The sequence below is a fragment of the Cibotium barometz genome, chromosome 6, assembly GCF_041138505.1.
Source record: "Cibotium barometz isolate CiBa-2024 chromosome 6, ASM4113850v1, whole genome shotgun sequence".
In the NCBI taxonomy this organism is placed as follows: Eukaryota; Viridiplantae; Streptophyta; class Polypodiopsida; order Cyatheales; family Cibotiaceae; genus Cibotium; species Cibotium barometz.
The window spans coordinates 36190295-36213263 of NC_141051.1; the positions used below are offsets into that span (position 1 = coordinate 36190295).

General features: G+C 44.7%; 3 protein-coding genes across 3 annotated transcripts in view; 1 reads left to right on the plus strand and 2 right to left on the minus strand.

Moving 5' to 3' along the window:
- Positions 1-1684: 1684 nt before the first annotated feature.
- The window catches only part of LOC147637689 (uncharacterized), a 73814-nt gene continuing 52529 nt past the window's right edge, over positions 1685-22969 (minus strand). The window contains exon 4 of the mRNA XM_086798939.1: positions 1685-1963. Within this exon, the coding sequence (XP_086655065.1) occupies positions 1778-1963 (186 nt within the window). The 3' untranslated portion in view covers positions 1685-1777. The remainder of the gene's footprint in view (positions 1964-22969) is intronic.
- Positions 10063-12950, plus strand: LOC147637690 (uncharacterized). Its single transcript, XM_086799520.1, has 3 exons — positions 10063-11883; positions 11967-12288; positions 12418-12950. Exons 1-3 carry the CDS (start codon positions 10397-10399, stop codon positions 12877-12879), a joined length of 2271 nt encoding a protein of 756 aa, XP_086655646.1. The 5' UTR covers positions 10063-10396; the 3' UTR covers positions 12880-12950.
- Positions 16975-18000, minus strand: LOC147637691 (uncharacterized). The gene has a single exon (XM_086798937.1). The coding sequence runs from the start codon at positions 17977-17979 to the stop codon at positions 16975-16977; it is 1005 nt and encodes a 334-aa protein (XP_086655063.1). The 5' UTR covers positions 17980-18000.

Sequence of the window (22969 nt, forward strand, 5' to 3'; positions counted from 1 at the left end):
CAAAATGTGTGGACTTGGAGGTAACTAAAAAGCGCTCGAGTCTCAATGAAAATCAATAGATGCATACATGCCAACATATGTAGTAAGCCTTGCATAACTTTGCATCTCCCTTAAATTGAACTAAGAACTATACGAACTGTAAATTTAAATCCCTAATTGTACCCTTGTACCATACTACTTCCCATGAGATTCCATGTGCATGTTCCATCAAGGTATGTCCTAAAAATGCAATGCTACTAGAACCTCCATATTTTAGCCCATTAAGGATCTTTAAAAAATATTACTATGTGAAGCGATAAATGTATTCATGTAAATAGAACTTAGATTAACGGTGTTGATAGCAAGTTTTTTTTTTTTTTTTGAAATAGAAGTCACTATTATGTGGTCAAAGAGCAACATAGGGAGAAAGTTTGGATTATGAAACTCATCAAAACACCAAATCTTGTAAGTTTTAGGACAAATGAGAGATCTTGAATCATGTAAGATTAATATTAATTGAATGTAATAGGCTCTCAACACCTCTCCTTTCCCCAAGTCTGATTTTGTGCCTTGTTTTTGTTACCAAGAATGTAGGTTGTAGAGTTTTTCATGATTCTCTTACTAGAAATCAATTCTAACCATACTAGATTTTTGTGATGGGTTTCAAGGCATCAAAAATAAGATGCAAAAGGTAGCATGTAAAAATTCATCATAGATAACTGGGGAAAACATTTTGAAGATAGCCACTTACCAGGACTAGGACACCTGAATCTTTTGTTACCAAATTAGTATTAAATTAAGTAGGAAATCTTGGTGGTTAGTAGACAAGGGAGTTCATGGTCTTACCAAATTAGTATTAAATTAAGTAGGAAATCTCGGTGGTTAGTAGACAAGGGAGTTCCTGGTCTAAGGACCAGCAAGATAACCACCAAATGGAATTGAAATCAGATTGCTTATTTAAGAAAATAGCACTTCTCAAAAAGTAGACAGACGATCCAAGGCTAGTCAAAGTGAGGTTTAAAATGTAGCTTATGTTCAATTTGCTAAAGATTATATGGGATCAGCACCACATCAAGCTCTTTGTTATGGCCATGAGAAAGGTGGCTTCCGTAGTGCATTCTTGAGAGACTTTACTCCATGCCTACTTCATGTGTCCATCTATTAAGCATTGTGTGATACATGCATTGATCACAATTCCAAATCTTCGTGCTATTCTTAAAGAGGGATTTTCATGCATATAAAATCATTCTCAGATACACAAACTCAAAACATTCCAGAACAGGTATGAAGCTTTTTGAATCTGAGCTTAGTTTGGATCAGTTAGCATGGATCATCAGGTATCCATGTTCTAGCATTCAAGAACAAGTATAAAGTTTTCTGAATCTGAGCTTAGTAGCATGGATCATCAAAGCCAAAGTTCTTTACAGGTTGCTCTTAAAAGCTCTTGATGTCTCTAATAATCAATGTTGATGCCCCCCCACCCCCTTCTCTCTCTCTGTGTGTGGGTAGAGCATTCTCCTTTGCCAAACAATTTTTCTTGCTTTTTGGCCCAAGTAAAAAGGACAAAGTTGCTGCTGTAGGTGAACGTATGGACAATGTGAACTCAGCTCAAAAGACACCTTTGGTAGCAAGGCTCTTTCTTAATACATAAAAGTCCAAGGATTGTTACCTATAATGAAAACGGACTACTGAAACAATGCAACACATCCTTTGTTCAGAAAAGAAATCTTGATTGAAGAAACTACCGTACACGAGCAGTTCATGCTGTGCTGCTGCCAAAACCTCATAAACCACAATATCAAGGAGTTTCCTTGTAAGGATCTCCGAATAGCACTTCACAAGAAGACTCAAGGGCATGTAACAATAATTTAGGACTCTTAATTTGGCTGTAGAACTCTCCATACTCATCAGGACATTTGCAAATATACTCTACATCACAACAGAGGGTCTTGAGCTCCTCTATGAACATCTCTAATTGCTCCACCTGTATAAAATTAGCCTTTCAAAATCTCTCTCTCTCTCTCTCTCTCTCTCTCTCTCTCTCTCTCTCTCGTAATAGAAGATATATTACCAAAATTACTTTACAAATGACCACATGGCTGCCATGTGATGTACTAGCTTTCCCTCACTAATTACTGCGAACCACAGGTGTAACTCGGAGTACCCTTATCCAATATATAGCTGTGTCATTCTCCACCAAATGAGCTGACCGCTGCAAGGAAGAGACTTGCCACAATAGTAGCCCTTTTATACGACCTATGTGAGCTGTAATACCAACTTTTGCATCAAATATGAAGGCATTCCTAGTTAACCAGAAATGCCACAAACTTGTCCACCTGAAAAAATGAAAGAAAATTGAATGTTCTAGGTTATCTAGTCCATTCGGAATCTTGCCAAAAATCCAATCTTTAACCTTTGCGGGCCTATCTGTCAACGGAGTCCATACGCGAGAAAGGAAATCCCACACCTTCTTTGCCACCGGACATGAAATGAAAAGATGTGAGCATGTTTCCAAGCATGTAGTACAAAACACATAATTACCAAAAGCAATCCGTCGCTTTCGCAACTAGTCCCCCAATGGTAGACCTCTAACTAGCATCCCCTTTGTATGACCTGCCCATTCCATCCCAAACCAAGCAAATCGCTCTTGGTACAGCTTGTTAGAGCAGATTTCTGCTTATTAATGCATAACCTTGAAGCAAGTCCAAAAGTATCCCAAACAACCATAGCCTTCTGAACATTATCTTTGAGCCTTAAGAAACATGAAAGAATCGTCTGCCAATGCCTGGCCAACCATCTGCTTTTCGCTTGGAAGTGTAAGCCCTACAACTTCACCGTCCTCCACTAGGTTATCTAGTCGAGATAAGATTGGATATGTAACAATTGCAAACAAGAGAGAGCTAAGTGGACATTCCTGCCTAACCGATCTCGTCAAATGAATAGACTCAGTCACCCCACCATTAATCATAAGCCTAGCCACTGCATATTGGCTAAAATAGTATAAATCAAAGAAGACATGCGAGGGCCAAATCCCATAGCCTGGATAAGCTGTGAAAGAAAAGACCAATTGATGTGATCATAAGCCTTTTCAATATCCAGTTGAATCATAACAACCTCTTGCCTTAAAGCCCTTGCATAATTAATTCCAATTTGTACATTCAGTACATTATGCAAAATATTCCGACCTTTAATAAATCCATATTGCCTTGGATGAATCAAAGTAGGAAGAAAACATTGCAACCTGTTGGCCAAGACCTTTGCAAATATCTTATACATGGCCCCCATCAATGTGATTGGTCTCCATTGACGTAGATTAACTGTGGATGAAACTTTGGGCAATAAACATACAAGCCCAATCTTCCAACTCGCAAACATGACACTTGTATTTCACACCTCCTGAAAAATAGAAGCGAGAGGGACCTTCAACTCATCAAAATACTTCGTGAAAAGCTCATTGGGGAGTCCATCCCATCCTGGACTTTTCCCTTTAGGCAAATGCTTCAACATAGCTTCCACCTCATCCTCAGAAATCTCTTTTCAATTTATTTGTAGAAACATCTGATACCTAGTGACAAACCAAGTGAAACAAAGACTCTCTAGTTGCAATGACATCAGGAGATATGACCTCCTGCGGATCCAATAAATGGCGATAAAAGTCCATACACACATCCAAAACACAAGCAAGATCAATAATCAATACTCCTTGCCTATCTTGCGTCCTAACAATATTCTCACGTCCATGCTTTTGCTGCAAACAAGGAAAGAACATACGTGACTGACAATTAGAATCCATTAGGACATCCATTCGAGCCATAAGCTTATATCTCACATATTGATTCTCATGCAATGCTACAACCTCATGAGACAACCAATCAATAGCTATCTCAATGTTAGGGCGAGAACCGTCCTCTTGAATCACCTAGTTCAAATCAACCAATAACGATTCAACAGTCCCAAGTTGACACCCCAACAAAGATTACATGGCCTCGAAAGTTTTGTAACACCTACAACATAAACTGATGGAAAACAGTATGCTCCAAGAAAGTTTGGTTAACCTTAACAGGAGCCTTTCCCAATAATGGCCTATAAGTATCCACAGAATTGCTATGCATCTCCAATACCAAAGGGAAATGATCTGACAAAATATGATTATATTCCACCTGCATGGACAATATCTCTGGCAAAAACAAATCATGCTGGCAAATATACATTCGGTCCAGATGAGCCCTTGTACCCACATACTATTGAAAGGCATATGTAAATCCTCTCTCATACGGGTGTAGCCATGACATGATGAGCCCTTGTACCCACATACTATTGAAAGGCATATGTAAATCCTCTCTCATGCGGGTGTAGCCATGACCACATATCTTGTTTCAAAACTTGATTGGCAAACACATTCCAGCTATGCATCTCCGGCCCATCCATAATAGAGTCAAGTATAGAAGCATGCTCGACAATTCACATACATTAAAATCGCCCAAGACAAAGGAAGGCTTAGCGTTGCACAAACACAATAAATCGTCCCATAATTGACGACGTTGCGCAACACCATTAGGCGCTTTAATCCCACAAGCCATAATATTTTATCTATAAACTCCACTTCCACAACAATGAACCGCCCTCGGACATCCTGCATATTCAATGATGGCTTAAACTGAGATTTCACTACAATCATGATCCCTGATTGTGTAGTGGGATGCCCACTATAAAACACACGAAATTCCTTGTAATCATATACTTGTCCAGCCATGGAATGTTGTTTATGCTCCACAATACAAAACATATCCCATTGACCTTGAAACACAGTACGCCACATGCAATAATTCTTGGAAGGTGAACACACACCTTTTACATTCCAAAGAGCAATCTTCATAATCCATCAAAATAGAAAGCCAATCAATGAGAGGTACCACCATCGGCCTCTCTTTCCTTAAAATATTACACATGATCGTCAATGCCTTCTCTCTCCATCTATTCCCATACTCTTCGTAGCAAAACATCCACCCGTTCCTTCTCACCTAAAGTACGGGTATCACTAGGTGATATATCCTATCTCCACTTGCCATCTAAATACTTCTTGTCCCAAGCTAAGACCATAGCCTCTTTTTTATCAAATAGAAGAGAAAAATTTACTTGATTTTCTTTCGTAACTTGTGGTCTCAAATTATACCGAGAGTGTGATACCCTGCCTTGGTTATCTTTCTCTAAGTCCATCTTGTGGCACTAGGATGAAATGATGAAGAGGCACCATGACCAGCACCCACATTTTGATTACCACTAGAAGTAGCCGTCTAGCGAGCACCTCTCTTTGCCACCACAAGCCAAGGTCTATCTTTTGTATCTTCTAAAACTTGTTTACCTTCATCTATCAAAACTTGTTTACCTTTATCCACCACTTGCTCACTTTGTTTTGCTACTTATTTGCCCTTCTCTATATTCAAACCAGATGGCAAAACAGGAGCTAATGTATCCTTATGAATCAAACCCTAGGACACATTCGGTTGTGGTTGAGCATTCACCTCCTCTGGACACTTTGAAATGAAGTGACCCATCTCCCCACAACAGAAGCAATGGTCTACAAACGATCCCCACTTTAATTCGAAATACAAAGGGTCAAATCCATCCACGCATAACCTCAATTGTTGAGGTCGGGGCTTCCCGGTATTCCACAACATGCAAAGCCTATTCTCTTTTTATTCTTGGAGGACATTCTAGGCTGCACCAATACCTCCCCAATAGTACGCATGGCCAACGGTAACAATTCCCACATAGTTGATGGAAAGTCTACAACCTCCACCCAAATAGGGCATGCTTGGCGCAACATATCTCTATACTCTGCCATAGGACACCAAGATACAACATGCACCAACTGTCCATCTAGAAATAACGGGACTTTCTGCACAACCAAATCCCGAACTTCTTTGGATGAGAATAGGACCTCATAGAATCCTCTCAGACCGTCAAAGATCTTCTCCACAAAATTACCATCTAATAAATCATGTAATCAATCTATAATCCTGTTGAAGAATGGAATTCTTCCAATAAAAAAGAAGATTGCAACCTTGTTATGAAAGGATTCCACTTGTGCCACAAACCGCTGTGTTTCCACTCAGGCATCTACCACTTCCTCTATTGGAACCTTGGTAGCCCTAACATGATTTGCCATCACACATGGCTGCAAAATCTAATTAGCTTGTGCAACTCGAAAGTCACAAGCCACCTCATGGTTCTCTTCTTGAGGTGCATCAAGAAGCAAGGTATCTTGAAGCATCCGACCAGCCTCCTCTCCATACTCACCACCGATCAATCTCTGCCTTTTAGCCTGATCTTCAGACTCTAGCTTTGGCCCTCCACCCTAAAACTTCTATGCATCTTTTGTTGAGACATGTGCCTCTACAAAATCCATATCTATGGTTCCCTGACTCATTTCCACAAATTAATGCTTACACCAGAAGAAGGAGAAGAGTTACATTTCAACCCTGCAAACAAATTGGAGAAGATCCACTGCCTAGATGGAAAATCTCGTTGCACGAGTGGCTCGGAAAGGGAGGCAAAACCCTAGCACAACTGGTGGAACCGCTTCAGGCTCATCCACACAGAAATTAGGACAAACACAAACACTCTGCAGGCTGAAAATCTGCGCGCGCGGCTGCAATCGCGAATTCTCTACTTCCCAGATGGAAAATCTGTCTGCACGAATGGCTCCAAAAAAGGGGTAAAACCCCAGCACAATTGTTGGAACCGCTTCAGGCTCACCCACAGAGAAATTAGGGCAAACACAAACACTTTGCAGGCTGAAATTCTACGTGCGACTGTGAGCGTGAATTCTCCACTGCCCAGATGGAAAATCTCTCTCTCTCTCTCTCTCTCTCTCTCTCTCTCTCTCTCTCTCTATATATATATATATATATATATATATATATATATATATATATGTGTGTGTGTGTGTGTGTGTGTGTGTGTGTGTGTGAGAGAGAGAGAGAGAGAGGTGACCCTATCTCTGCAAGCCTGCGACTGCACGTTTGCGACCTGCGACATTCTACTCGCCTCCGACTTGCTCGTCTGCTTGACGTGCGACCGGCTCGACTCTACTCGCCTGTGACCTACTCCTCTGCTCGCCTACGAGGCTTTGATCGCTCCAGTTCTAGATTTGGCAGAGAACGCGATTGTCTTGTTCTTCCCGGCTCATATGCCAGCTGCACCCGATGTTGGTTCGTGGCTCAAAGCTATGTTACAAGGTAATTATGTGCGTGGATGCTACATAGTTGATCGTGGGTTCTATGAGGTCATCTTCACTGAACCACAGTACAAGCAAATGCTTCTTGAAAAATCTCCTCTTTTCTTTGGTCGCCGATTGGTGCATGTGTACCCATGGTCGCCTACAAAGGACTACCAATGTCTTATTCGCCATAAATGTTCAGTATGGGTGGAGGTGCCAGAGATCCCGCTTTACTCTGAACCGGCTCTGCCTAATGTTGCTCAGAACTTGGGAAGGGTGGTTTGTCCACTGAGAGCTTCGAAAAATGCACATCGTTTCTGCGTTCTATGGAACACTGATGTGCCAACGCCACCAAGTGTGGTGCACCATCCATGTTGACATGAATGGCATGGTTCCACAACAAGCTCATTTTACCCTCAAATGGAGGAGGATTGCTGGTTCTTGTTTCTCTTGTGGGAAATTTGGTTATATGAAATCTGAATGTCCTACAGTACTGTTTCCAACACCGGCCAATGCTGTATCTCCTTCACAAAAGCATGTTGTTGCTATTGTCAACAATGGTCAACCACCAAAAGTGTTGAAGCCCTCTAAAGTGCAACCTGTCAATGGTCAGGACAAGGGCAAATCCAAGGTGAATAATGCACCATCAGTGTCCAAGGATAAAGATAAGGAAGCTCAAGAATTGAATGCTTGGCAAACACCTTAAAAAGTCATTAAACCCCGACCAATAGTCCAAAGGAATTAACATGAAAATGTTTCTAAGAATGGGTCAGACACTACTGCCTCTTTCCCAAGTGTGGTTAGAGGAGTTGCTGGTGTAGGCAAAATGTGGACAGTTGTATTGCATGGGCAATCAATTCACATATATGATGGTATTGATGCTAATGCTCTTGCCAATCGGTTTTCTCTAAATGAGATGCAAAATGATGAACCTACAGAATCGTCCCGCTCTCATGAAGAGAGATTGGTAGATATTCAGTTGGTCACCTGATTTTCATGCTAGTTTTCATCAACATCTCTGTTGTAAATATGTATATACTAGTCAAGTGTGTTTCCTATAATGTGCGTGGCCTCTGTGACGCCAAATAGAATCACCCTCAATCATATGCTCCAAGTCAAGCTACACGAGCTTCATTGTGGACCTAATATAAAGAGACTAAGTATATCCCATGCACTTTTAGAAGAAGTACAAGAGCGGATATGAGTTATCTCTTGCCATTTACACAAGAGAGCAATCAAGGCACGAGCTTGCGCATCTTTAGCATCCCATCTGAGTTGTTATTGTGTAGAAGGAACAAGTGAAGGCGGTGCACTTCCACAAGAACTAGGATCACTCGTTCCAACAATGGATCCCCCTGATGTGCTAGCTGCAGATGCGGGACCAGCCTTCACTCAACACCAGATACATACACCCACAAATTCTTTGCAACCAGTATATGCTTCATCACATATGCCCAGGGGACCAGCCTTAACACCAGATACATACACCCACAAATTCTTTGCAACCAGTACATGCTTCATCACATATGCCCACATGGGATAATTAGTCCCATAAAGCTTGTCCCCGGTAGAGAGCATCCCAAATACATCATTATTAGCCATGGCTCAAAGTAACTAACAATCTGTCCCAAGCTTGATGCACAATGCACTGCAAACCCTCAATGTCCACTGAAAGGCAGGCTTCTGTGATGCCCAATGATTCACTGATGACAAGGACTTGCAAATGTATTGAGATGATAAAGTGTAGGGATAGAAAAGTTATCTGAATAGAGCTTAATGACCAAAACATACCCCAAAGATGTGTGTCAAAATGTTGTATTTCAATGCCGATTGTATTAAGAGAGAGCACGATGAATGCCGGATTTAACCCAGGACTCGATTCGGCTCTATTTTTGGAGAAGCTGAAAATTTGCATAGGGTTTTTGATGGCCTAAATGGGCTTCGATTCTGGAGTTCTTCGTCTTGGGAGACTCGGGACATGATGAGGAACACGGGTGTGCAAAAAAAAAAACTACAAAATTTCTGGCCTCAAAAATCAGCGGGCGGAGCAAGCAGCTCAGCCGGCGAAATGGGCGCTGCTATGGCAACAAAGGTGAAAATCCCCAAAATTGATTTGGGGGTTTTCTAATTCACACCTAGGCGATTCTTCCAATGTAGGAAAAAATGTGGAGCGATGGTCGTAACAGGCAGTGCTGGCTGATTTTGTGGTGGCGCAAGCGGCTATTGGCTGCTGCTGCAGATTCATACGGCAGGCAGCTGGGAGACGACAGCTGCTGCAGATCTGAGTGGCAGGCAATTGCCTGGGAGGCGACGGGTGCTGCAGATCCGTACAAGGGCAGATGGCGGGCAAATCCGTATGGCAGCTATGGGTGGCTGCAGGGCTGGCGACCAGCACAAAGGCTCTGATACTAATGTTGGGTGAGGGAGCTTGCCTGCACACACACACACACACACACACACACACTTTTTTTTGTAAAGCTTCATGTCATTAATTACAGGTGGGAAACCTCAAAACGAGGAAAACCCACCAAAAAGATCACACTTTTTATTTACAAGTGGGAAACCTCTAAGCGAGGAAAACCCAGAAAAAGAAGAGTAACTATAGGCTTCACTACCTAGAAGCAATCAAAGTAAATCCTATAAGCATCAAGAGTAATGTCCCCAGCATCATAAGCAAAATGAAGTGCGTGACCAAGCGAGAACTTGAAGTAATGGAAGGGAACAATGTCATTGGCTTGGAACATGAGGTTGTTCCGAACATGCCATATGGTCCAAAAGACCCAGAATCGGACCCAGCTGAAAAATACAGCAAACTGACACTGTGATGCTTGTAACACCCAGTGTTGCATAGAAACGCGTTTCATACACTTATGAAACGTACGAAACGTTTCTAAACGTTTCGTACAGTATGAAACGCGTTTCTTAAAACATGCAGTTTTTAAAAACCTCAAAAAACGTTTCTTTCCTGGATTCGTACGGCGCACATTATCACGCTTCCCAGTGGCCGCCGCATGCGAGTTCGCCGATTTGCGTGCATCCATCTTGTCCTTCCATCGCATCTGTCGACCCCCAGCTCCTTGGTGTCCTTGGGCCTTGTGGAGGTCTTCCAAAGGGGTAAAGTCCTGTTTTGCTCTAAGTTGGTTTTCTCTGCACAACTCACAAAACAGCACACTTTTTTCTCTTCCATCAATATTTATGGCATATCTTCGACGGTGTCGCACTTGCAGGGCCAACAATCTGCATTTATCCTCATCTTGTAGGATGCCTCGAACAGGTGATTCTCTTTGGAACAATGTCACCTTCGAGTCTAGATATGGTGGCTCAGGCTCCGGAAAGTGGAAATGCAACTTTTGTGCTGATAAGCACCATGGCAGTCTCACCAGGTTGAAGGCACATTTCTCACAAACAAAGGGTTTCGGCATTGGGCCATGTAAGCATGTGCCACAAGAAATCTATGATAGCCTCAAGGCTTGGAAGGCCATGCAGCTAGGTATCCCCCTTGAGGATATCCCCAATCTGGGAGAGCCTGAAGCACGTCAAAGTGTCTCCAAGAGGACTCGCAGTATCAGAGAGGAAGATACCAGTGGTGATGTTGCAGGTGGTGTTGCAGGTGGTTCTAGCTCGGCACCTCGAGCCAAAAGAACTAGTCTTCCAGTGTTCAAGAAAGGACATGTACAGGCAGGGATGCAAAAGGCTGCCATGAAAGAGGCAACGAGGGAGTTGATGAAGTTGTTTATTCAATGTGGATTATCCTTCCACATTGTCAGGACTCCTCGATGGAAGAAGGCAATAAGAGCTATCTCCCGCATTGGGTGTGAGTGGGATGGCCCCTCCTATGAGACATTGCGCACTACTGAGCTTCGCAAGGAGCAACTGGCTGTGGAGATGGAGATGGAGCCTCTCAAGGCCACTTGGGCAAAGTATGGTTGTACTTTGCTTTGTGATGGATGGACAGATGCGCGGAAGAGAAATGTGTACAACATTCTTGTGTCCTCCTGCAAAGGCACAATGTTCATTCGTGCCATAGATGCATCGGTGCCAGGGATAGTGGTTACAGGGGAGTTCATTATGTCCCACATGCGCCAGGCAATCAATGAAATTGGGCCTGATAACATTGTGCAGGTGATCACGGACAATGGGTCCAATTGTGTATCCATGGGCAGGATGTTAGAGGAGGAGTTCCCCAAGATTGTGTGGACACCTTGTGCAGCACACAGCCTTGACTTGATGATTGAGGATGTGGGAAAGCTTGATTGGGTGAGCCATGTATTTTCAGCTGCATCTACCATGGTGAACTTTGTCACAAAGAGGCCAAAGGTTTTGAGCATGTACAGGGCCAATAGTGATCTTGAGCTTCTAAAGCCCTCCAAAACTCGGTTTGCATATATGTTTATTGTGGTGGAGAGACTAGTGAGAGTGCGACATGGCTTATTACGCACAGTTGTGTGTCGTGAATGGACAGCATGGGAGGACAAGGATGAGCCCAAGTCTATAGCATTCTCTCGTATGGTCATGAGAGATACTTGGTGGCAGGATGCAGAGGGACTTGTGAAGGCACTTCAGCCCATGTATAGTGTCCTTCGGCTCACAGACATGGAGGGAAGTACCATTGGGTTGCTTTATGAGTTCATGGACAGAATTGGTGAAGCTCTCAATGATTTCACTACCTTGTCGCGTGACAGGTGCTCACCCTTGGGCTTTAACTTTAGTCTTTGAGTTATTTTATAAATCTTGATCTCTTATGTGTGTCACATGTTACATGCAGAGTTCAAGATATTAAGGAGATCTGGAATCGGCGTTGGGATTGGTTTCATAGGCCAATCCATGCTGTTGCTCACATTTTGCATCCCCTTTGGAGGAATGAGGAGCAATACCTCAATGAGGAGCTAGAGTCAGGATGGATCGAGTACATTACCAAGTTGGTGGGAGTGGGAGGTGATATACAGCTGATGCGAAAGCTCGAGGATGAGCTTCTCATTTACCGCAACGGTAGCCATATGTTTGGGCGAGCTACTGCATTGCTCAGGGAGACACAGTTGGAGCCAGTGTCTTGGTGGGAGAAATACGGTATTGGGACACCCAACTTGGTAAGGTTTCTTGATTCTTGAATCTTGTATCTTTGTCTCGTGAGTCCTATTCTTTCAAAATCCACATTCAAAATTCAAATGCTACTGTCTTTTTGACTCTAACTTAACATTCTTTTTTGTGCAATGTAGAGACGGATTGCACTGAGAGTTCTCTCCCAGGATTGCAGTTCAGGGCCTTGTGAGAGAAACTGGAGTACATGGGCTCTTTTTCACACGAAAAAGAGAAATAGACTGTCCTCAGCACAGTTGGAGAGGCTTGTCTTTTGTCATTGCAATCTCCGATTGCTAGAACAAAAGGGTCATCCCATTGAGCCTCGCCAAGTGAATCCAGACAAGATTGATATCATGAAGTGCAAGGAGATTCCCGACATTCCTCAGGAGGAGAGAGACATCTATTCTATGCTCTATGAGGAGATCATGGCTCCGGCTCGCACTACACGATCTTCTCGAGAGGCTAGTACTAGTGGTGCACCTGCACCTCTAGAGGATGAGGCCTTTGAGGACTCGGCTACCGGCAGTGACCTTGAGAGTGAGGCTGCAGAGGCAGAAGATGCAGATGAGGATGAGCATGAGGATGCAGATAGTAGCTAGCAGCTGCCAGTATCATTTTATTTGGATTTTGGACATGTTATTTAGTTTGAACTTTGGACATGTTATTTATTTTGATCTTGGATTTAGAGTCATGAATCATCACCCATGTGGTGATGCTTTTTGATTTTTGTTTAGTCATGAGTCATGACTCATCAGTGATCACCCACGTGATTTGTGATATCATCATATCTTACATGTATTCTGTTTTTATTGAAATGAATTCAATGTGGTCTCTTAAAAGTTCTGTCAATATTTTTTTTCTTTTGTATATTTCAAGTAAAAAATATACATGTTTTTTCTGTTTTGTATGAAACGTTTTTTTACCCGCTTCTTATCTTTTATGAAACGTTTCAAAACGTATGAAACCCGTTTCATACCTGCCGTTTCTGAAACGCCTGGCAACTATGGTAACACCCCAAAAAGCCAAAAGCATCTGTGAAAAATGCCCGAAGGGAAACGAAGGCGAAGAGCAGTCAAGACCCGGCGAATGAACGATCTGGAGCATACGCAACCCCATAGTAAATGTGGGACAGTCTCCTCAGTAGCTTTACATCGGACACAACGTGAAGGCGCAATATGACGTGCATGTAACAAGCTACCAACAGGAAGAGCACCAACCAAACAGCGCCACAAGAACAGGCGTTCTTTAAGAGGCAGATGACTTTTCCAAATGCGAAACAATGTACGTTTCCACCACATTGAAGATTTGGAGAGAGACCATAGCTGATTACCATGTCTGACTATCCATGCATCCGATTGCAAGAGGGCATAAACTGTCCCAGCTGAAATACATTTCATAGCAGTGGTTCCAAGATTCCAATCAGATAGACGGGAATCCACATTCAAGCGAGGTAAAGGAGAAATATCAACAATCATCCGCTGAATTTCTGTCCAAAGATGAGAATAATGGGATCCCAATTGAAAACAATCCGCCGCAATAGAGAAGGAAAGAACCTGACCAGTGTCATCCACCACCTGATGTATCTGACAAATTCCTTTTTGAGATAGAAAATATGCCTGACGAGGTGAACGGTCAACCAAAGTGGAAGAAAATACACGACTCCAATGCAAACTCTCTAGCCGCAGGGAATTGCCCATCAAAGATCGGGAACCATGCCATATCATATGTGAAGTAACTTCCTTCCAATCAATAATGAGAGAAGAAGTGAAAGGACATCCCGGAATGTGTCCTTCAAGTTTTCCACATATAAGATCCCAGTATGTGGGTTGCCAATGACCATAGAATGGCGTGACAATATGCCGACACAAATGGGACACCATGAGAGTCCAGGGTTGCTGCTGATCCAACAAAACCGGCAAAAGCATAGCTTTCCTAGCCAAAACATGACGTCTCAAATCCAAAATATTCAGGCCTCCAAGGCGCTTAGGAGAGCATAACTTGTCCATGGATAACAATCTGAGGCCCTTTCCACGAGATGAAGTGCGCCAGAAATGCGCCAATATACTTGACATAAGGAACTTCAAGCGGGATTGAGACCAATATAGCAAAGGTAGATAAAACTACACATAAGCTACAAGAATGCATTGCACAATTCTAAGACGCACATGAAGCGGCCAAGTGGACAACTTCCAATAATGTAACTTGGAGTGCAAGCGCTCGGCTACCCAATCCAATTTCCGTGTAGCCGATACAGTCCAACCCAGCGGATAACCCAAATGACGAACTATAATGTTCGGAGGAACAAGTTCGCCTGGCCAAAGCAGCTTATGCCAATCATACTCAGTCAGAGCCAATAGTTCGGAGGAACAAGTTCGCCTGGCCAAAGCAGCTTATGCCAATCATACTCAGTCAGAGCCAATAGTTTGGATTTACGAAGATTCACTTTGAGGCCTGCTGCCAATCCAAACAAATGAAGAGTGTGCATAATTTGTTCCACATCATCTTGGTGATTGCGAGGCATAAAGAGAGAATCATCTGCATAAGCTTGCACAATAAAATGTTTCCCAGAGGGTAATTTCAAGCCCTGCAATCCTCCAGACGAAGTCAAAGATTCCAAATACATAAGCAGGGGATGAGTAGCAATCGCATAAAGCAAAGCACTGAGAGGACAACCTTGCCTTACTGAACGTCCCAAATGCCAAGGATCTGTGAGAAAACCATCCAACAAACCGGCAGAGGTACTGTCAGCATACAAGAAATAAACCACAGAGGATAGCTTAGGCCCAAAATCCCAGCCGAAGCATGGTATCTGCAATGTAATCCCAAAGAACAGTGTCAAATGCCTTTTCAATGTCAACCTGCATGACCAATACATCTTGTCGAGTGTATTTCGCATACTCCATGCCAATGATGACATTTGCTAGATTATCAGTAATTTGCCTTCGTAGAATGAAGCCATACTGAGATGGATGCAAACCATCATGCAAAAACCCTTTAAGTCTATTGACAAGCATTTTAGCCAGCAATTTATAAACCACACGCATGAGCGTAATCGGCCTCCATTGCGAGAACTCTTCACAAAGTGCTTGCTTTGAAATCAACTTGAGCAAGCCTTCTTTCCAAGATGAAGGCAAAACGTGTAGCTCCCATGCCCTGTTTATCATTAACAATAGTGGCTGATCCAGGTAGTGCCAAAACGACAAGAAAAATTCTACAGTAAGGCCATCCCAACCGGGAGATTTCCAACGGCCCAAATCACACAAACTGGCATACAATTCTGTCTCCGTGAAGGCGGCTTCCAAAAGTTGAGCCTGGTGCGCCGATAAAATCGGTGCAACTTGAGATAAAAACAAGCGACGAGCCTCTCGACCTTCTTGCGTGAGAGAAGAGGCCTCAAAAATCTTTCCATAATGAGATTCCATGGCCCGTGCAAGCCCCACACGAGAGGTAGTCCAATCACCAGTCGGGAGTTTAATCCTCTTAATAGTTTGAGACTGCCTAGAAAGATGTAAATGACGAAAGAATTGTTTAGAAGTGCATCCTTTATCCGCTATAGCCTTTTGGCGAGCTCTAGTCTGCCACTTTGCCAATTTTCTCTCATCATTACGATGCAACAAAGCACGAGCAGAAAGCAACTCTGTCATCTGGATTTCAGTAAGAGATGAAGTGTTAGCCAGATGCATCAAACTTTGACAAGTGCCTTTGGCCTGTTGAACTTGCTCTCTGAAATGCGATAAATAGTGTCTGCCATAATCCTGGATCACACATTGAACCCGCATAACAAAACGAAACCATGCTGTGTCCATATCAACATGCATTTGAGAGATCAATGGCGAAATAATATCCACAATCAGATTGCGAAAAACCTCATGCTTAAGATAAGCATTATTGACATGCAGAAGTCTCTTTCTAGTTAATGAATCATTGGCAGAACATGAATCGAATTGTATTTTCAAGCATATCGGAGCATGATCCGAGAGACACAAGGAGTAATCAATCCACATATCACATACAAAATCATCATACTGCTGCATCTGAAAGAGATACCATCGGTCCAGACGAGCACGATACATTGATCGAGCGTTATGCTGAAATGTGAATCCTGGATCATTGGCTTGCAACAGAGGCCACAAATCCAAGGCATTACATGTGTGCTGAAAGAGATCCCAAGCTTGTCGTTCCACATGAAGCATGTGAGAATGTCCAGTAGTATTATCCACATGATTTGGAGCATTATTAAAATCGCCACAAAGAAATGCATTAGAACGCCAACAATAAGAGGAGATGGCATGCCACAAACGAGCCCTGTCAGTAGAGGCTGTGTATGCATACACACCACCAAACTCAAAAACTTCCCCATTGATAATACATTGAATGACCATCCATCTGCCAGCTGGATCATTGAATACCAACATGGGAAATAATTCATGGCGAACAAGCATCAGCACTCCAGAGTATCCAGCGGATCCTGCATAAGCTATCCAATATCCCGCAAAATAGGAAGTTTGTCCGGCAAAATTATGCTGATTATGCTCTTGAAGAACAACAATATCTGCTTTGCAAGTATGTACATAGTGCCAGATTAGCCTCCATTTATCCTGATTGCATAATCCGCGCACATTATATGAAATGCAATGTATAGAACTATGCATCTTAAATGGTATATACAGTGGGCGAGAAAACCAACAGAAAGCTTAAGAACTCGTGCCCATGGGCACATCCGCATCTGTCGCGGAAACATCAGCTGCCAAATCAAAACTCGAATGTGGAGGAAACAAGTGATGGCCTTCCGACGTTGAAGCGGTGCCCCCTGTAACTACTTCCTTATAGGATCGAACAACTTTATCCCAGGCCTGAGCCAAGGAAGAGTTATCATTACAAGGCAGTTTTTGCTGAGCAACATTCTTCAAGGGGGGCACATAATTGCGAGAAGATGGTAGAGTACGTGCTTTGACAGTTTTCTTGGGTACTATCCACGCCTGAGTAGCAGGAAGCTTCTCTTTGCCCTTGTCTTTGATGTTCGGGGAAGCAGGAACACTTGGCATTTGAGACTGCTTCCCTTTACCTTTATTTAGTCCAGTTGTTGATGTGGATGCAGAAGCACCTTTAGATTGTGCCTCAGGGGAAGATTTCGCTGGAGGAGGAGTCTGAGGGGTAGGGACAGCCGAAGGAGGGGGTTGTAGATTTGGTTCAGAACATTCAGATTGCATATGACCAAATTTGCCACAGCGAAAACAGGAATTGGCAAATTTCCCCCATTTAAGCTTGAATGGTCGCTTTCCGACCACTGTGTCCCCAGAATCAACGGTAATGCCCATAGGAGCAGGAAGATCAGTGTCCCATAGAATACAAAAACGATTTGTATTGGCATCCAACTTCGGGGGGCAAATCACTTTGCCCAATTGAGCAGCCAACAAAGGAAGAAAATGACGCCAAGTACGAGGAAAATCCACCACTTCAACCCAAACCGGGCACTTATGTCGAATAAGGCTCTGATAATCTTTAGTAAGAGCCCAGGGAAGAACATGAGTCATTTGCGTATTGAAGAAGAGGGGAGACATTTCCAACAAAGCATCTCTAGCTTCCATGTCTGCTAACAAGACCTCATAGAATCCTCTTGCTCCAAAATAAACACCCCGGACTGCTTGACGCTTAAGCAAGAAATCAACCCATTGTCCCACATCCTGTGCACTAGGCATCTTGCCCGGGAAAAAGAGAATCACTGCATTCAATGCATGGGTGGTTGCAGGATCAGGGTGCCCAGTTTTGTCCACTCAAGCACCCTGTAAATAGTAAAAAAACAGGCATTTATTTACATTTAGAGGCCAATCTCTCCTAGCTAACGAAGGAATTTCCTTTCAAGTTCTTTTGTTAGAACGTCACATGCAAAGTTGGGAATATAGTTGCATAATCTAATTAAGCATTAGATAGTTAAAAGTCCTCATTTCCTTTTTTTTTTCTTTTTTTTTTCTTTTTTTTCCGAGAAAAGATCCTTTCATTAGTTATGTAAAAAAACGCCCGTAGGGCTACAAAAGAGATCTCTCCTGCTCCTAACAGAGAGAAGAGCAGTGAATACATCATGGCAGCCCGGGAGACTCTCCCTAGGTGCTGCAAAATACAAGCATCAGTCTAAAGAACTGAGCGGCTAAATCATACAATAGGGGGAGGGAAGAGCCAAACAGGTGGCCTGTAGTGCCAACGGGGGGATCCCGTGTGTAGGGTGTAGAACGGGCCGCAGCGCCAAGTGGTGTGAAAGGCCTGGCGCCGTAAGATCGCCTCATCCGAGTCTCCCCGGATGCGGTCGTACTGTCCTCGCAGGGTGTGGATCAACTCCTGCCAAATCCCCCGAACAGTCTCTGCTGGTGGCTCTAATCTCCCCTCAAAGGCCGTAAAGCACCGGGCCCTCCAGGTGAACCAGATGGTGAGGCTGCTGAGGAGCTCCCATCGTAAATCCCTCTCCTGTGTCCAGCTGGCGGACGAGAAATCCGGTGCCGGAACCAGGCGAGGCTGGCCCCTAATAAATCTGATGGCCTGACTGCCCTGCTCCATCTCATAGCCCATAGCAGGCCCTGACGAAGTCGACCAAGCAGCGGCACCCCACGTAAACATACCCTCTGGAGAGAGGGGGGCCAGAATACGCAGCATCCGCAGCCAAATCTGCTGTGCCTGAGGGCAGTCCCAAAGGCAATGTCTCTGTGTCTCCATAGGGTGGCCGCATCGGACGCAGGCCGCCGGAAGACCGCTGTAAACAAGCCAAGTGCCAACTGCTGAGCCCCTGTGGGCGACCAGCCCCCACTGAAAAGCCGAGATCCTGCGGGCCTGTCGACTAGACCAGAGCCGAGCCCAGAAATCCTCCAGGAACTCCTGTGATAGTCCCTGCAATCGCCAATGCCCCGCTGCCGCTGGAGAAACCGTCCTCCTCGCCGTCAAAATATGTCGTCCCAGCCGAACAGTATACTGGAAAAAGGTGATCTCTGTGGCCTCAAGGGATGCATAAGGATCATGCCACTCGTACTCCCCGGGGTCCCACTGTAGCCGGGCCAAGGGGCGCGCTGCATATGCCCATATGCGCCAATCCGGGAGCACGTCAGCAGGGTCGGGGTCAATATGCCACTTCCGAGAAGCGGCAGCCACTACCCGAATCCTCTGAAAGGTGCACTCTGCAACCAAAGGCGACTCCACCTCCACTCTCTGGAGTCTGCCCTAAGAGTGGAGGTGGAGTCGCCTTTGGTTGCAGAGTGCACCTTTCAGAGGATTCAGGTAGTGGCTGCCGCTTCTCGGAAGTGGCATATTGACCCCGACCCTGCTGACGTGCTCCCGGATTGGCGCATATGGGCATATGCAGTCCTCATTTCCTTAGGTACAAGCTCAATGTATACACCATGTCCCAAATTTGGTTGGTTCCATAAAATGCTAATATCTTTCACATATAAACTCATATGAGATTTCCACTTTGCATCTTAGATCTTCACATAATATAGAGCTTAACTTGATTTTTTGAGAGATTTTTAAGCTATTTGTCTATTTTCTTTAAATATTTCAAGGCCTTTAAAGTGTTATAATATATGCCACTTTTTGCACCCACAATAACTACCACTTAAAAATGCATAATCTTGTAGATCAAAAGAGTGGTAGATAGTGAGACATTGGTAGAATGTGGTGGTTAGTCAAAATTGCAAATCCAATGGTTCGGTTTTTAATGATCTCTTTTCTAAAATTCTTCCAAGCTATCAGAAGGCGTGCAAATACTAATAATCTAATTAGTAAAATTACATTTTTGATGTAAATCATCTAAAACCTATAGGGACTAGTGTACTTGTATTGGTGCATCTATGGAAAAAAAATTAGATCACTCTAAGTATGGAAAGATCATTTTTTAATTGTTTTATCATATTTTTAGTTAATTTTGATAAATTAGACTAATTTATATTAATTTAAGTTATATTGGGGGTAAATTTGAGTGTATGTGTATTTTTTCTATTAGTTTCTTAATCTCGTTTGAAGTACCTTTTCCCCCCAAATTTGTTGTCCAAGAATTGTCCCAGTCCAACATAAACTGGACAAAACTGGACACCCTGATCTTGCAACAACCCGCATACTGCACAACCGGATCCATGAGCTCCTGCACCGGAATACGCACTTCTGGGACTGGAGCAGGTCCTTCCCAAGCACATCTTGCTTCTTCGAAATCCTCATGCAGGCATTCCTTAATCAAAGACATGGCATCCAAATTCGAGGTGTTCATTGCTTTCCGACGCTTATAAATGGCCAGCTCAGGTGATTCCATCATGCACACCTTAAATTTTCTATAATCCCCAGAACTGCTGAAAGCCCTACTGCTGCTACAGACAAGAATTTGCTGCGGTACCACTGGCCGAATCTGCTGCAAGCCCCAAATGAAGTAGAAACCCTAATGCTGTTGCAGACGAGGAAGTACTGCTGCTGTAAAACGCTGCTGTAGAACAGGAGTCAGGCTGGCTGACACACACACACACACACAAAAACACGCACGCACACACACAGTACGCACGCACGCGCGTACAGACACAAACAGAGATGTACAACGCAGCACACACAGGGGCGAGTGAACACACTCAGCGGCACAGAGAAGACTCACGCTGTCGCTGGACAGATTCTTTCATGTGGTCGCGGCTTTATCAGACAGGTAAGTGGCGAGCAGAGTCGAGCAGAGACGCAGGCGATTACAGTCGCAGGTTCGCAGGCGAACAGAGTCGCAGGCTCACAAGCGAGTAGAGTCGCAGGCGAACAGGGTCGCAGGGTCGCAGGCGAGCAGTAGAACAGGGTCGCAGGCGAGCGCACCACACCACACACACACACACAGAGCACGTACACAAAGAAACATGACAGAGAAGAAGCATGCTGGAAGTACTCTCAATGATAATGTCAAAGTGAAGTACAAAGTACTAACAAGCCTAGGGCTAAGTGTGCCCAACACACTAGAGTGTGTTCACACGGGGAAAAACCACCTGCCACCAACATAGGGTAAAAGTTTCCGCGTGTAAGACTCTTCGCACTAGGACTTCCCAGAGGCCAAAGGCTAACAGTAGGCTGTGATGAAGACTCTAAAAGTTAGACCACTCTGTATAGGTAGGAAGATCAGCAGCAACGGAGAGCACTGGGACTGGTTGTTGCCGATGAAGAGGGAGCAGAGGGGGTTTTTATTTTTTGTAAACCATAATGTGCACACCCAAAGTGTGTTGTGCCCACATGATGATGAATTTGCGGGTATCTTGCAACTAAAAATGCCACATGGTACAAATATATGCATTCATGCCTCCTGTCGATCTCGAGAAACATAAACTCTTGGAGTAGCTAAGGGCAGTTCGTGTGCATTCCCTCTAAGCTCCCCCCCTCCCTGTTCGATTCCTGTGCCCCCCCCCTGCCCCCCCCCTGCAGCAGCCTCACCCGTTTTGCCCCCTCCCTCCTTTCGCTGCTGCTGCGCCCTCACCCCCACCCTGCGCCACCCTGCTCCCCTCTCCCCCTAAGCCTGCCCCATACCCCATCCCGTTTTCTTTTGCTGCCCCCCGCCCCTTCTCACCTCTGCACCCCCCATTCTTATCTTCTTTTTTGCCTCCCGTTTCCCCGCCCTCCCTCCTCCGTATCTTTTCCCGTTTTTTCTCTTTCCTCTCCCTCTTCCCACAGGTTGAGTTTCAGGATCTTCAAGGTGTTCTCATCTCGGCAAGTCTCGGCATTTTCTAGTCTTCACCCCCAGGGGCACTCCATGGCAGCCGCTTTGTCATGCCTGGCCGAGGCCATCGTTGCTTGCTTATCCTTTTCCAAAGCGGACCTTCATATCCTCACCACGACTATTGCAGCATTAGAGGCCTCCACCCTGGTTTGCAAAATTGTTGGTAGCCACCCCGCGCGTGGACAACTCAGAGATATTTTACAATCAAGCCTCATTGGTGAGCCTACAAAGATTACATACATTCACCCTCTAGGGCGTGGCTACTACCAGGTGGAGTTCGACTCGCCAATGGAGTCAGACCGAGTCATGCAACTGAGCCCCCTTGCATTGCGTACAGCACAGGCCTTGCGTCTAGCCCACTCGCTAGCATGTCGGACTTCCCAGTAACAATTTGCTTCCCAAGCCTTAGGAAGGAATACCTTCCTCTCCTCCCATAGCGAGAGTGGAGTATTCAGACCTCCCAGGCCAATGTTTCATTTGCAGGCAAATGAGCCATCTAGCCAGAGCTCGCCCTTAGCGTCAGTCGAGGAGACCGCCCCCAGCGGCCCCCTATATTCCGTTCAAATCCTCACCAGGGGGTAGAGAGAGAGGCAAGTTCTCAGGCAACGGAACACCAGGTCCGCGGACGACACAGCTGCTAGAGAGTGGCGAATGGTTGGCCCACGCCCAGGCCGTCAGCTGACCACCAAGGCTGAGCTTTGTCGTCATACGCGCTAGGCTAGCAGAGCATAGGAGGATTTAGTTCTATCAGAGAACCGTTTTTAGCATTTATCACAACTGGCCCCTCCGGCCCCTCTGATTTGGAAATTGATTCCTCGTCAAGATCCCTCCCCCGACCTCAGTGCCCAGTGAGGCCGGTAGACCCCACTAAGCCCCCGGTGAGCCTCTCCCAGCCAGCAACCTTCCTCTCCGATGGATCTCTCCTAGCAACACCCCTCTCCGACCTCTCCACCCCCCCTCCTCCCCCGCCCCCTCCGCCT

Bases quoted from the DNA above. Each gene is read 5' to 3' on its own strand.
- LOC147637690 (XM_086799520.1), top strand. From the start codon at position 10,397: ATGGCATATCTTCGACGGTGTCGCACTTGCAGGGCCAACAATCTGCAT. The intron at 11,884-11,966 runs GTGCTCACCCTT...TGTTACATGCAG, and splicing joins ACTACCTTGTCGCGTGACAG to AGTTCAAGATATTAAGGAGA. The intron at 12,289-12,417 runs GTAAGGTTTCTT...TGTGCAATGTAG, and splicing joins GTATTGGGACACCCAACTTG to AGACGGATTGCACTGAGAGT.
- LOC147637691 (XM_086798937.1), bottom strand. From the start codon at position 17,979: ATGCCTAGTGCACAGGATGTGGGACAATGGGTTGATTTCTTGCTTAAG.